This window comes from Macrobrachium rosenbergii, chromosome 22, assembly GCF_040412425.1.
Source record: "Macrobrachium rosenbergii isolate ZJJX-2024 chromosome 22, ASM4041242v1, whole genome shotgun sequence".
In the NCBI taxonomy this organism is placed as follows: domain Eukaryota; kingdom Metazoa; phylum Arthropoda; class Malacostraca; order Decapoda; family Palaemonidae; genus Macrobrachium; species Macrobrachium rosenbergii.
Window position 1 is genome coordinate 14,593,526 of NC_089762.1, and position 16,717 is coordinate 14,610,242.

Below are 16,717 nucleotides of genomic sequence, written 5' to 3' on the forward strand. Positions count from 1 at the left end.
TACATTCAAATGCCTTTAGATATGATATGACCATCATTAGAGCACGAATTCATGAATTTATAGACTTTAGCCCACATGTATGTGTCTGAGAGTGTTTCAGCAGTAAGTAGTTCCCGCAGAGTATGTGTTCTTAGAGGAAAAAGTTAGAATTTCATTTCCAGATTGGCGATTTTTTTACCCTTTTTAAAAAAAGAAAAAAAAGGGGGCACAGTGGCAACAGACGATAAACCTAGTGGCAGACTTACAGAAAGAAGAGAAATAACTACTAGTAGAGTGAGAGTCCTGTCCTGAAAGTATCGCCTATCCTTTGAGTTTTCTTTGCGTGATCTTTGACTCGGCAGCTTTGTGCAACAGCTGCAATAAGAAGAAGCGTAGGAAGGAAATTTCTTGAATATTGCAGATGGTGGGTAGACTGACAGATTCAGAGTCTCGTCCTTCTTTTTCCAGGATGAAGGCGATGTGAGTATGCCTGAGAAAGACGGGCTTTCTTCACCACTGGTTCATGTTCATCACGAATCGCAGTATTCTTCCATGACTCGCGACGCCCTAAGGTGGATATGGATCGACGGTGAGTTTAATCGAGTTTTTATTGATGCATTATAATGCCGTGATGATAACATTAATACACACACACACACACACACACACACACACACACATATATATATATATATATATATATATATATATATATATATATATATATATATATATATAATATATCCCTATTTGGGAATATTTTTTCTCTTATTCAATTTCTATTGAAGTCAATGGCATTATTTGTACAGACTATCTTTTTATTTAGACTTTAAATCAGTCCATACTTCTGCTTCTCTTCAGGCAAGCTTTTTAGGAATAAGGAAAAATTATTCACGTTTCTTTCCATTTACATAATATTATAGTCGACGGACCGGTTCCTTACCTGTCGGCTTGCCTGAAGAGAAAAAGAATAAGTACAGACTGATTCAAAGTCTACATATAAAGACAGTCTCTGTAAATAATGCCATTGACTTCACACACACACACACACACACACATATATATATATATATATATATATATATATATATATATATATATATATATATATATATATATATATATATATATATATATATATATATATATATATATATATATATATATATATATGTGTATATACAGTATATGTATGTATGTATATGTATCTTTCAAGTAAACAAAATTCATATTCAAGTTTAGCGGAATGTCTTCCTCTTCCTGCTTTAGTATTCACACTTGTGGATATATTTTTAATTCTTTTTCGTCCTGCATTTTTCACTTTACATTTAACCTTAAGACAAAATTACAGAGACGCAGAGTCAGAGCGAAAAAACAGGCCCAGTTGTATATCTGGCTGTGGCTGATGTGTTCTCCTCATAACTGAGCTTCCGGACTCTGTCTTATCGGTTAAGCTTCTGCGTAATTAGTTGATGCACAGTAACCTTTACCTGGAATTCCCTTAATTCCGCTCATTCTATTCCAAACCTCTTTCTTGTCTGTATTCAATTTCATTTTCCTAATATAACTGCCCCGCGAGTCTTTTTCGTAGGTTTGCTAAGTTATTTATCCACTACTTCTTTTCTATGGAAACCAGTTTTATTGGAAGGGGTTACGCGCTTGGCAAAAAGCTTCTTAGCTCGCATACTTTTTACCGGCACCTTCACTAGTCTGCTCGACATCTTTTCACTTGATTTGACTAATCAGTCAGTGACTTCTTGTATTTTACAGTCCTATTCTAAGGTGTTTAGTGTTTATTTCATCCATATTTTTATTCCAGTCTACAATGTCAATCAACCATGTCTTTTTCTCTAACCCTGAGTGTATCGTTTCCACATTAGGATATATGAAATGAATAGGTGTACTAGGAGGTCCAGGTGGCGGATTTATTTAAACTTCTGCTACTCCTTTTCCACTATTATTGAATTAATCCTATAGTGTCAGGCTCTCATGTAGTGTGAACATTATTAAAATCCCCTAACACCATCAAATTTTTCCCTTTATCTATATAACATTTATCCATTTCTTTGGTTAATCTGGCTCTTGGGCATCTTGAATATATCTCAATTACCTTTCTCCAGTTTAACTTTAATATGGTGTACTTCCACTTTGCCATTACATTAAACACACACACATATATATACTGTATATGTATATGTATATATATATATATATATATATATATATATATATATATATATATATATATATATATATATATATATATATATATATATATATATATATATATATATATATATATATATATATATATATATATATATATATATATATATGGTAAAGAAAAGTGGTAAAGAGTGGATGAGAGAGCAATGTAATAGATGTAATGGAGAGAAAAGGGACAGCTTAAAGTATATCTGATCATTATTTGCTTGAAACAAATGTTAAAGTAGATGGGTGATTCAGTGCTAAGGAAGGGGTGAAAATGTAGCTGTAGGAGTAAACAAGACGAGTATGACATGAAGGAAGTAAGGAGGACATAATAAGGAGGAAATGGATTAATAATGAGCTTGGGTTAAAGACATCGAAGTTGAAGTAGCATATGAAGATAGAGTAGAATTCCAGGAATGGGCAACAGACTTAGCAGGAAGTATATATAAATTAGTACATGCTGTTTGGATGGTACGCGAAACTAATGTAAGGTGGGATGAGGAAATAAGAAGTTTACTAAAAGAAAATTAGTAATTGTTTGAAGTGAAATTCCATTCAAAAGAAGGATAAAGTACAGGTACACGAGCAAATCAATAATGGGGTCAAGAGGAGAAAAAAGAAAGCACATAAAAAACAAGTAAAAAATGCGCCGAAGTTTCTTCGGCGCAATCGAGTTTTCTGTACAGCGTATGATCAAGGCCACCGAAAATAGATCTAACTTTCGGTGGTCTCGGTGTAATGCTGTATGACCCGCGGTCCAAGAAACTTTAACCACGGCCCGGTGGTGGCCTGTCCTATATCGTTGCCAGATGCACGATTATGGCTAACTTTAACCTTAAATAATATAAAAACTACTCAGGGCAGAGGGCTGCAATTTGGTGTTTGATGATTGGAGGATGGATGATCAACATACCAATTTGCAGCCCTCTAGCCTCAGTAGTTTTTAAGATCAGAGGGCGGACAGAAAAAGTGCAGACAGAAAAAGTGTGGATGGACAGACAAAGCCGGCGCAATAGTTTTCTTTTACAGAAAACTAAAAAGTGCGAGTATTGGTGAGATGGTGAGAAAGTACTTCTGGAAGAGTAAGTCGTTCCTCAGGGAAGTAAATATTAAGGGGAAGATTAATGAGCAAATAGAACATGGATTTCAGAATGAAAGATGCATATGGAGAAATGCCTGGAGAGTGTAGAATTTCAAAATACCATCGAAGTAAATGCTAAGGACATTAGGAGGGGCTCTTAAGAGGCTGAGGAATTGAAAGACAACAGGAGCCGATGGGATTGCTTGCTAGATGTAACAGTATGGTGGTGGAAGTGTGACTGAGTGGCTGACCAGGGTAAGTAGGTTATGTTTGGGTGATGGTAAAGTTCATAATGGATGGGTGAGGGGAATAATTGTTCCTTTGTATGACGATACTGGTGGTAAAGACTTTAGTGTAATTGATGTATGAAATACAGCCTATCGAGCCGAGCACTGGAGCCCTTTTGGCCATTTAGTACTTGATACAGTATTCTAAGGGAGATGACTGTCTATGGCATACAAGGACCCACACTATTCTCCCCTTCTTCCCCTATCAGTCTCCATGCCTTCTCTCTTATTTTCTCAAGTAAAGCCCAATGAATGTATTCGGTGGTATACAAAATCATGTTATAATCCCATTTCTTACAAATGCCTTTACTATTACTCACTGGAACTGTCAAATACTTCATCCATTCCTCTGGAATCTTTTCCTCATCAAGACATACCTTACAGAACCTGGTCAGGCACTTTCAAAATACTCACGCTATCACATTAGGACTCTACTTGAGGAAGCATTTCTCTGTTTGCACCTTTTATTCTGAGATCTACTGGTTCATTAACATTTCTCTCTGCATTCGTTACATTTCTGCTTTTCTTGCACAACACCTCTGTGCTATGTGTAAAGAATAATGTCTTCATTATCTCTCTCTTTCTACTTCATTTACCAACCCGTCATCCTGTGAACATGGACACAATCTTCTCTTCAGTTATGCAACTGCATCTCAAACAAACTTTTTCCTGTTATTGTAACCTTTAAATATGATCTCATTTAGTCATCCCACTGCTCCTAGCTCAAGATTATAATCCTAGCCCATATTCCATGAATCACATCCTAATGTGCCCCACTCACTTCTTATGATACTTACTTGTCTTCATTATGCTAATAGCCACATTTTCACCCATTATCCTCCCACTAAAACTACATCTCTTGCTTTAAAAAAAAATGATCAGACATACTCCAGCAACACCATTTCTCACCATTATATCCATAACCTTACTCTTCCATCTATGTACTAACACGTAACAAACACTTTTCCTACAGAGCCAAGTCCCATTCCAAATACGTTTCCACCGGACTCTCCATTCTCATGTAATACAGGAATTTCTTGCTTATCAACAATTCCATCTCGTTCCCTATTACTTTTGCATTTAAATCACCTATCGGAACCTAGTCAGGCACAGACTCACTTTTCCAAAGTATTATATTTTATTTTTATCTATTTTTTTTAGACAACATTCACTCAGCACAACGTTTTATCCTACTACACTCAGTCTTACCTCTGCCATCCCTCAAACCGCCACTTCTGTTCTCAATCGCTTAGCCTGAGAGTTTTTCCAACATAACGAGTGCTCCCCCTACCCCATTTGAACACCTTTCAGACGCTTGGAACTCACTCGCTCACTCAACGGCCTTGCTATTAATGGACTCACCTTTCACTTTTGTCTCACGTAAGCGACAAAACAACTAACTTTCCTTCAACACATCAGTTATCATATTTTCTTCTTTGTCCCTCTACCCCAAACACGCGTGCTCACAAAAGATACACACACACACACATATATACATATATACTCGAATAATATATATACATACACATATGTATGTGTGTGTATGTGTGTGTGTGTGTGTAAGCACTGCTACAGCAATTTTGAAGAAAGTTTAAAGGAAGAAGTAGAAATGTAAAGCAACATTTATCATAATAGACTGAAAAGGCGTCGTAAATCTCAAAACCTGAAGTATCCACAATCAATTGAAATTTCTTTAATTTTCCCTATAATCTATAATTACATACTACAATTGTATTATTTCTGTTCTGGAATTAGAATTTGTATTAAAACTCAGATTCTGCTGTTGGAAACACAATGCTGTAATTCGAAACGCTATAGAATCGCAATTCCAATATAAGATTAAAAACCAATAGACTTGTGCACAGCGCAAATCACTAAATGGATTTCCTTCAATTTTTGTGTCAACATACCTCAGGTTAAGTTCTAGTACATCTTCGTTAGTCAATTTTCACCTAATATTTTCATGATTAATATTATTTTCATAATGCACAAAAGCGAGTTTGCCGAACTTGGGAGGAATTCAAATAGAGTTCCTATTTTCTCACTCTAAAGGAGATGAAAAGAACAATTATCCAAAATATTCTTCAGTTCAATACTGATTTTGTTTTGAAAGACTAAATCAAATGATTTTGTCATCAGTCTGGGCCTTTGAATCAGTAGGTCATTCAGTACTTCACTATTCTTAAAATCCCACCGTATAACAAAATAATGATGCAGAGTAATATACCTTCTTAAATCTTATGAATTATGCATAGGCGAATTGTCCCCTACCAAAGTGAACAGCAACGGGTGACAATATCAATGTAAATGTTTCGATTCGTCCGACTGATTTATAGAAAACAAAATAACCTTTGTAGTAAAAGTCAACACTGGTTTCATAAGCTGTTAAAAACTATAACTCTGCAGGCTCCAACTCGATTCACAAAAGACAATTAAAGAAACTACACAGACAACCGTAGTACAGTATCGTCAACATTCCTCGCTTGCCTTATTTTACACCGCACAGTTTTCTTTCTGTCGTAATACATTTCACGTAGGGTCGTCGTGCCGCTTTCCGCCGGCGAATGCGTCGGCTTTGAAAAGTCCTTGGCATTTACCAGAGACATTAATGCAGTCATTGGTATTACCAAGTCTTTTGGTACGCGCTCTTAAAGCGGATGAAGCAGGCTATGTCTTCTCCCAGCTTAGAGGAATAAGGTTTCCTGCTCTTTACTATTTCCTGCTACATTAGGTTCTCGGTGAGCAGTCTGTATTTTGTATATTTAATGTATGTTTATACACACACATACACATACACGCACATACATACACTCACACACACTCATATATATATATATATATATATATATATATATATATATATATATATATATATATATATATATATATATATATATATATATATATATATATATATATATATATGTGTGTGTGTGTGTGTGTGTGTGTGTGTGTGTGTACGTAAGCGTGTTTGTGCACTTGCTTATGAGTGAGCAGGGGTACATTATAATCGTGTATTTAAATTAGTGCGTTCATTCACGAATATACTTGTGATTGTACCTTAAATTATTCTCTGACACCTGTCACAATCAAGGACAACTCAAGTCTAACTTACATATACGACAATACGCGTTCGAAGTATCTCGTTGTAGGGAATGGAAAATCTCGTCATTTCAGAGAGAAAGAGCCTTGGCGAATCAGTGAGGAATAAAAATGGACAGTTATTGCAATTATTCTCCCTCTCTTTTGGAGAGAGAAGAATATATTCTTTTAAAAGTAATTGGGATCATGACGTTTATATCTTTTAAAATTCGCTTTGATCTTTTAAATTTATGGAAGCATAGATGAGTGAATCTATTTTATATACAGTATATACAGTATACCGGCACTTGTTAAAGAGGTTGGCCCTGGCTGGACCAAGGAGAGTCTGAACATGGAGTTAATTTTCCTAGGCTTTTTGGTTGCAGATTTGCAAAGAAAAATATCAATAAGCACTTCTTTGAGTCATCTATCTATTTTCTTTATTTATTGCAAATGACAAATTTTTCACTTCGGATAATCTCTCATATTGAAAGCATTGTTTGAGCGCTATCCCACTTGTATAATTCACCGGACGACATTTGGAAGGCAGCATTTTTGCCATGCGGGATAAATCTATTTAAATGAACAAATCCAACTAAAGAATCCCGGCGAGATCCCAGGTCAACAATTACTTTGAAACACTACTTAGACTACAACAACCTTAGCAAGAGCTGAGAGTGCTCTCACTTTTTGTGCGCAAGAACTAAGGAGATTTGCGTAGTGCAAATCTACAGAGCACGCGTATCAACGCCTTAACACTTGAGTTCTGGGCTACATTATTAATGTCAATAAACTGCTCAAAATGAGGCCCACCGCCCCCCCCACCCCAAAATAACAAAGGCTGAGACGTGATAATTATTTATTTTTTCGTTACCATTACTTATGTTTCTATCAGTAAATAAATTCCACTTGTTTGTTTGTTTTCGTACCTCATACTTTCTTGTTTACAGCCTTGGGAGCAAGATCCCCTATAAGCATAATTCTGCCTTTTTCTAAAACATCAGCCTTCTTAATACTGAACATACACGCACACACATACATATAATGTATATATACATGTGTATATATTTAAATACACACACATATATAAATATATATATATATATATATATATATATATATATATATATATATATATATATATATATATATATATATATATATATATATATATCAGTGTGTGCAGAATTTAATAATCACAGTATCCTCCTAACTCATCGATTTCTTCAGAACTTGGAAACGCTTGTCCCTAAATAGCCTAGATCCAAATGAAGAAATTCTGTTGCTCTTGCAAGATTCGAACTTAAACACCTGGCTATAATGGTGAAGGGCGGTCTATTCCAGCTCTAGTAAATGTACCTGAATTCGACAGATATATGTGCAATTGACTAAATGGATTTGTAACCTCATCCGAAGTCAGGTGGATAAACATTACCTCATTCTGATATTCTGGATGAGAGTTTGAATCTTGCACAGGCGTCAGAATTTCTTCATTTCCTTCTCCATTTGGATCTAGGCTTTGTAGTTAAAGGCTTCCAAAGTCTGAAGAAATCGAGTAGTTAAGGCAATTGTGATTATTGAAACTACATACATATCAGGTAAATTTAAATATATATATATATATATATATATATATATATATATATATATATATATATATATATATATATATATATATATATATATAATATTCATATATATCTATATCTCTATATATATGTATAAGTATATACACACATATATACAATATATATAATATATATATATATATATATATATATATATATATATATATATATATATATATATATATATATATATATATATATATATATATATATATATATGTATATATATATATATATATATATTTCGTGCTCCGTTTCTTTCCTCTTTATTAGGCATGACACTAAGGTAGCGTGTCCGGATGGTGGCGTGTGGTAATTAGTTAAGTGGGAAAAAAGTGATTCTTTAAAACATATTAAATTCCAAAAGACTTAAGATTGGGGAGAAAATTATTAACTGTTCCGTTTCCGGTTTATTTCGCACTTCTTGTCTTACAGTTTCCACCTTATAGCTTTTTAACTGGTTCAAGGCTTTGAATTCTGGTTTGAGAGACTGAACACATTTCATTAAGGGGACTAACGTTCTGAGAGTCAATCACGCACTACACACTTCTCAGGCTGTCTTTTGGTTCCTTTTCTGCTTCCCCTCACTTTGGAACCATTTTCTGCTCTCTCTTCTACTCTGCCTTCCACTCCTGTCTCTGTTTTCAACTCCATCCTTTTCTGTGTTTCTCCTTATATCCCCTATTTTCCCCTTGTGTCAACCATGACGTCATATTCTGGGCAGGTACTGTGTTTCTGAGGCACCTCCTCCACTTGCTTCATTCCAACTCTTCGAGGTGTGATTTAAGGAATTCCTGTTTGTTATTGGGTACTGGCTCCTTGTAGGACGTCTTTAGGTCTCTGGCATTGATGGCATTTAGTTGGCCAAATCATCTAGGCCTGACCTGTGGGAGTGGCTTATTTCTTTGGACTCTCCTTTGAAGGCACGGGGGATGAGGGGTGTCTTCCCACGTTCTGTTTCCCAGCTGTCCCCTCGAAGGACTCCTCAGGTTTTGGCCAGATGTGACTTTTCTTAGCGCCTCGTTAATTCTTGTGTGTTCTTGAAGTTGTGGTTGGCGACTTGTTGTGACAGGAGGAAAGATTTATGTGAGTTTATGGTCTCCTCTACAGACCCAATGGAAATATGATATGATATTTCCACATTGAAAAAATGTTTTCTTTGTTCACATTGAAAAAATGTTTTATTTGTTCTATAATACATGTGTATATATATATATATATATATATATATATATATATATATATATATATATATATATATATATATATATATATATATATATTTTCTTATGACTGAAGGTGGGGGGAAAGGGGGCTTACCAAAAGGATGTAGCAAATCTGACTGTATCACCTCAAAGAGTAAAATTAAGAGGGAACAGGGGCTGAAGGTCCTACTTCAGAGGGGTTCTGGAGATAAACTCTTACGATAACTAACATGTATTTACAAAATCAGAAGATAAGGAGGAATAAGGCAGGCCACTGGGTTCCTGCTGCAGCATATAAAATGAATAATACATGTAAACTGGGTGCCGGAATTTAACTTCAATGGCATGTTTCATAAGATTGTAATGGGAATTTCCTCAGTGAAACCAAAAAGCATACAGTTGTGGCAGAGGGATTCACAGCAGCAAGCACTCCTTTCTGCAATAGAGAAAGGCATATGATCACCGGGTGAATTCATGATAACAGCAAGGATAAAGGGCTAGTGCTGAGGGTGACAGAATTGCTCTTTTCATAAAACACTACTGAATAAACTTACGACACCAGTTTCATATGACAGGTCAGGTCTATGTAAGAATTGCACTGAAAAAGCTACTTGACTGGACAACCTCAGTTCCTTACTGTACCTTTATTCTGGAGGGATGCAGGGGGCGGAATTGGCACTGGATTTAAGATACTAGGACTGGGGCATTCCGCCACAGAGGGAGGTTAGCTTTGAGGGAGTGGGCAGTCAAGAGATGTGACTCAGTTGGCATCGTTCACTGTCTATCCCTGAATCTCTGTGATGCAGGGCTCTTTATTAACTCCGAGGATTACTGGCTTCTTGATTCCAGATACATTCTGGGTACGTCCAACTCTCTTCTTGGGCGAGGCTGGCCGGTTAAATGTGGTTAGGTGCACCCGCTGGCCGGTTAAATGCGGTTGGATGTGCCTGACTTTCTTGTTTTGGTGAAGACTGGCCGGGAATCTGTGACTCCAGCCATACAGAAGGAGTGGACATCTTAATCAACGCATTGGGTCATTTTGGCCAGGCATTTTCTCTGAGTTCGGGTCAGTAATCTGGAATAAGAAGGTTTATCGCAATCACAGAGATCAAAAGAGGATTAAAGCGCCAAGGGTAATCAGAAAGAGATGGGTGATGCAATTCCACAACCAACATTAGCATGATGCAGCAAATAAACTTAATTAACAATATGACTTCTACTCGAGACAGGCAAGTTGCCTTGAGAGAGTTAACTTTCTTATATAATATATATATATATATATATATATATATATATATATATATATATATATATATATATATATATATATATATATATATATATATATATATATATATATATATATATATATATACATACATGTAGAATCTACTGGTCACTTTTACCAGACACATATGTGATTCTAATAGCCACAATGCCCTCTTAACTCCTCGAATTCTTCGCGCTTTTTTGGATATGCTTGTAACTACAAAGCTGTAAGATCCAAACGCAAGAAATTGAAGAAACTTTGATGCCTGGTCGTGGGAAACGAACCCGCGTCACCATAACCACAAGGAGGTGACGTTGCCGACCTGACCACAAGAAGGATAAAAGTCTATTACCTCTTGTACATACATATACCTGTCGTTTTCAGATATATTTATTAGAGCTGGAATAGACCCATCCTCACCATCGTAGCCAAGTGGGCAATCGTTTTTATTGCTTTTTAGGCTGAAATATATATGTAGAATCTACTGGTCACTTTTACCAGACACATATGTAATTCTAATAGCCACAATGCCCTCTTAACTTCTCAAATTCTTCGCGCTGTTTTGGATATGCTTGTAACTACAAAGCCGTAAGATCCAAACTCAAGAAATTGAAGAGACTTTGATGTCCGGTCACGGGAAACGAACCCGCGTCACCATAACCACAAGGAGGTGACGTTGCCGACCTGACCACAAGAAGGATAAAAGTCTATTACCTCTCATACATACATATACCTGTCGTTTTCAGATATATTTATTAGTGCTGGAATAGACCCATCCTCACCATCGTAGCCAAGTGGGCAATCGTTTTTATTGCTTTTTAGGCTGAAATATATATATGTAGAATCTACTGGTCACTTTTACCAGACACATGTAATTCTAATAGCCACAATGCCCTCTTAACTTCTCAAATTCTTCGCGCTGTTTTGGATATGCTTGTAACTACAAAGCCGTAAGATCCAAACTCAAGAAATTGAAGAGACACCGATGTCCGGTCGCGGAACGAACCCGCGTCACCATAACCACAAGGAGGTGACGTTGCCGACCTGACCACGAGAAGGATAAAGTCTATTACCTCTCGTACATACGTATACCTGTCGTTTTCAGATATATTTATTAGTGCTGGAATATACCCATCCTCACTATATATATATATATATATATATATATATATATATATATATATATATATATATATATATATATATATATATATATATATATATGCAGATGTACCACAGGGAAAATTAAGAACAAATAATACAACTAAACTGGCTAGGATTTATACCAAGTATTCATTTTCCCTGTGGTACACACACATTCCACCTTTTTAGGATTTTCTAGGTTTTCTTTCCCTTCCTCCTCCTATTAATTCCAAGTTGTAAACTTTCTTCCCACACCAGGCTACTTCAAAACTCTGATACTTCTTTTCACCTTCACCCTTCCTTGCCTCTTAATCACTTCTTGTCTACATATTTCCTGATCTACAAATAATGCACAAACTATATACCAGAAACTTAATTTCATTCATAGTTCACTCAACAATAGTTTCTTCAAGTGTAACTGCCTCCTGCACACTTGTCTTCTCTCTGAAGTCATTTGCATACACCCTACTGCCTCCCTTGCTTTACCAACTCTACTTATCCTTCCCTCAATGGTTGCATGAACTCCTAAATGCCTGTGCTGCTCAACTGCTTCTCTCCTCAGTCATCCACGTCAAAATTCTTTGTTCCTACTTCCAGGTTCCTTTCTCGCTCCTTAACTTCACCTTTCACTTTCAAGGCTTTCATTAATATCTCTAGTTTTTCTACACTATACGTACATATATATATATATATATATATATATATATATATATATATATATATATATATATAATATATATATATATTTAAATATATATATATTTATATATATACAGTACATACATAATTATATATACTACTATATATACATATATATATTGTGTGTGTACGCATATGCATGTATTTTTGTATCTATGAATGTATACATATAAGCATAAAAATGAATGCCCCTGTGAAAAAACATATGAATTCATTTTACACAAAAAACAGTGGAGTTAATATAGTATCTCTTCATAAGATAGCATTTCGTTAATCATAGCGGAGGGTAATTATGTATGTTCAGGCTGTGGGACTGGCAAATTAAATGCTAATGAGGTAAATCTGTACCTTACTCATTTCTATCAACCGAGGTTTTGTTATCAGGAAATATTTGAACAAAATATTAGCCCATGGCGCTGCGACATTTTACAAGAATTTCACGTGCTTAGTTTGTTTGATGCTATTTCTTTCAGGTAAAACATAAAACCATTTCTGTAAACGAGATACGGCAGTCGGGAAGATGAATACCATTGGACAGATTTACAAAGAGCTCTTTTTGGTTCCTTGTATTACTTTCCTTTAAGTTCACACGCACACACACACACACACACACACACACACACACACACATATATATATATATATATATATATATATATATATATATATATATATATATATATATATATATATATATATATATATATATATATATATATATATATACAAATAATGCATGAATACTTTCTTGCTTGAATTTTTCTTCATAGGCAAAACTATCTCATTCAAGTGTTGACCAATTTTTATAACGCCAGTATTTTAAAAAAATCAATCAATGTGCTCCCATATTAAGATAGAAACAACGTCCCCTAATGTAACAGCTGCCACTCAATTCCTCGTAGGCTGTTTACTATCTTAAAGAGGCCTCCTGCGCACCGCCATCCTCCAAGAACGCAGTGTGGAATTGTAAAGAGAGAAAAATCAGTTGAAGAAGCGTACGGGAAAGCCAGAGCTGAAGACGTGACGCAATCATCGATAATTGTCTGCACTGAAGGAGGGAGCTAAGATGAGGGGTTAAAAGTGCGTCAAAAGAAATTGCTACTGACTGATAGTGTAATGGAATGACCTTTCAAGCACGATGGCCCTCGTTAGTTATGGAAAACAGTTCAAAATGTTTTGATAACGCCGAAACATGCGAAAACAAAAACAATTGTATTGTTGTTTTTAATGAGGATGATGAAGCAGGTATGAATAATGCATAAAATATTTCTGAGTCAAATCACTATCATCTCCCTTCAATAGAATCTCCATGAAGCAGAACGCGAGCTGTCGGCATGAAAGGTAGTCTCCCTCTTTCTCTCTTTCTCTTTTTCTCCGGCTACTGAACTTCTGCTTGAGAACTAGCGAGTCCCCGAGGACCGGAGGAAAGTCTGCCGGTAGTGGGTTCACGGTGCGGATAAAACTGATTGATCTTCTCATTTTATGGGTCATTTCATTTTAGTTTACAATGTCGATTCTCTAGTTCTCATCCAAGTGATGAAGATCTAAACTGATATTCTGCTGTACATTAGCTGAAGGTCGGCAATGTTACCATAATTAATTTTTTTTTATTATTTCATTTATTTATTGTTACAGCTCTAGCTAGCTCTCTACTTGTTTTCAGTTTCCGATGTGCTTGAAGGATTATAAAGCTTTTCGCAAAGTTTTGCTCTTGTGCATGCGAATGAGTCTGCCCTTGGATTCAAGCGTTAAAGCAGATATACGCAAACCCCACCCAGTTAGCCGGGGCACCTATCATTATTGTAATAGCGCGCTGAGTTCGGGCAATTTATACTTTTTTTTTCATCACTATGTATGGATACGCGATCCTGGGTTATTTTTCGCTTGCACCAGTATTCCTGTTTCCTTATTTATTTCATTCTTATATTTCACTGGTTTCATTTGTTTTTCATTCTTGACGTTTCAGAATTTTTTTTTTTACTTGCAAACGATGGCGAGAGGGATCTTATATACGGTTCTTCCTCTTGAATTTGTTCACAGCGTCCCAGAAAAACTTTTCAATGTTACGTCATATGATCGCGCCTGACCTTGAAAAAGAAAAAATCGTCTTCGCTGGTGGTAAATCTCGTGTTCTGTTAGTAACACGGGAGTTGATATAGTTCTTCCAAATGGGCCAGCTAAAACAGACAATTCCAGTGCTGTCTATAGGATTTTTTCTCGTGTACTTTATCCCTTGACTTTCGGCATACCAGAAAATGTAAAAACTATACTCCCTAGATATATCAGCGTACCGTGTTTTAAAGCAGGACTTACAAAGCTTGCATCAAGGGCTAACAAAACCTGCCTCTGAAAAAGCTTGGAAGGCTCTTCAGATGCAGGATGTACTGGCCTCTGAACTGGCATTTATAACTACGAGTGAAATACGTCTTCACTCGACATTGATTCATTAGCTATTCGTCTCATCAGTAACCCAGCTGCAACCTTCAACTTAAACTCGCACCAATGCTGTCGTTAGGCTGCAGCTGTCAGTTTAATCTGCAGATTGTACCTTGACATTATGCTCGAGAGCTTTTAGAAAATGTTCCACCTACGTTGTAAAACGTCAGGGTGAGCATTCTCAAAAGACATGAAAGGTGAAAGTCAACCAGTATGTTTCATTGGGAGAGTGTGAAAATCTTCGCCTCCCTCTGTGCAGGAAAAACATTATATCCCAGGCTCATTATTTGAGAAGAAATAAAACAATGCTCTTCGTTCCCCAACACTAGACCGTGTGGACTGTGCTTTGGGCTCCACTGCAGGCTTAGAAAGTCCCAGATTTGATCTCATGTCTTAAAGGTACTCTTTGATTATCAGTTACGCTAAATACATTGCATTATCTACAACTATTCGTTATTGTTAATACTTTCAATATATATATATATATATATATATATATATATATATATATATATATATATATATATATATATGTATATATATATATATATACATATACATATATATATATGTATGTATGTGCATATATATATATATATATATATATATATATATATAGATATATATATATATATATATATATATATATATATATATATATATATATATCATATATATATATACACGTACATAGACAGTATAAATAACGAACAGTAATATTTTTATAGTATCTACTGGTCACTTTTTACCCGATACGTAGGCTATGCAGTTATGATAACCGTAGTACCCTCTTAACCTCTCAAATTCTCCTCATTTTTTGCATACGCTCGTCACTAGAATGCTTAAGATCCAGATTCAAAGATATGAAGCAATTCTGACGAGTTCAGGCCGCAAGGTGGCCTCATCCTGATACTCTAGATGCGGGTATCGAATCCTGCTGCCGGACATCAGAATTACTTCATATTCTTGCATTTGGATCTAAGACTTTGTAGGGACAAGTGTATCCATAAAGTGTGAAGAATTCGAGAAGTTAAGAAGGCATTGTGGTTATTACAATTACGCACACACACACACATTCTACATATATTTCTATATATATATATATATATATATATATATATATATATATATATATATATATATATATATATACACGCACACACATATATATGTATATTATATATATATATATATATATATATATATATATATATATATATATATATATATATATATATGTGTGTGTGTGTGTGTGTGTGTGTGTGTGTGTGTGTGTGTGTGGTATTTGGTAACATAATATAAGTAATGACTTTTATTCATTACTGGAATGTTCTTTATTGTGAAATGCATTTATACTTTTTAGTTATAGTTTCTGGTGATTATATACTTCAAATGCTTTATTAGGTTTTGTGAAGCTGTATTATAATATATACCTTGTGGTTTGCTTAGTGTCGATGCTCTGTTAACTTGAGACCATGGCTATTCGTTCATCATCGGTTGCTATTTTATTTCAATCCAGACATAAAAAGAAGGAATCGCTGCCACTGCAACAGTAAGCAAAGGACATTCTGAATGCGGAAAACACTAATGCAAGCAAGTATTGTTGCAGCAGCTGCAGCTACATGAAATGGCAGAGGAAGAGGGGATGTCAGTGAGACGCGACTGTTGAAGAAGCCTCAGCTTCACTACAATTTCCC

The 16,717-nt window shown here is 35.4% G+C and overlaps 2 protein-coding genes across 2 annotated transcripts in view; one reads left to right on the forward strand and one right to left on the reverse strand.

Moving 5' to 3' along the window:
- Positions 1-16,717, reverse strand: part of LOC136850591 (interferon regulatory factor 4-like) — a 281,743-nt gene that overhangs the window by 209,740 nt on the left and 55,286 nt on the right. The gene's annotated exons all lie outside the window — the stretch shown is intronic.
- LOC136850588 (uncharacterized) overlaps positions 1-16,717 on the forward strand; it is a 219,940-nt gene that overhangs the window by 37,801 nt on the left and 165,422 nt on the right. The window contains exon 2 of the mRNA XM_067124233.1: positions 448-568. Coding sequence (XP_066980334.1) covers positions 448-568 — 121 coding nt within the window. The remainder of the gene's footprint in view (positions 1-447; positions 569-16,717) is intronic.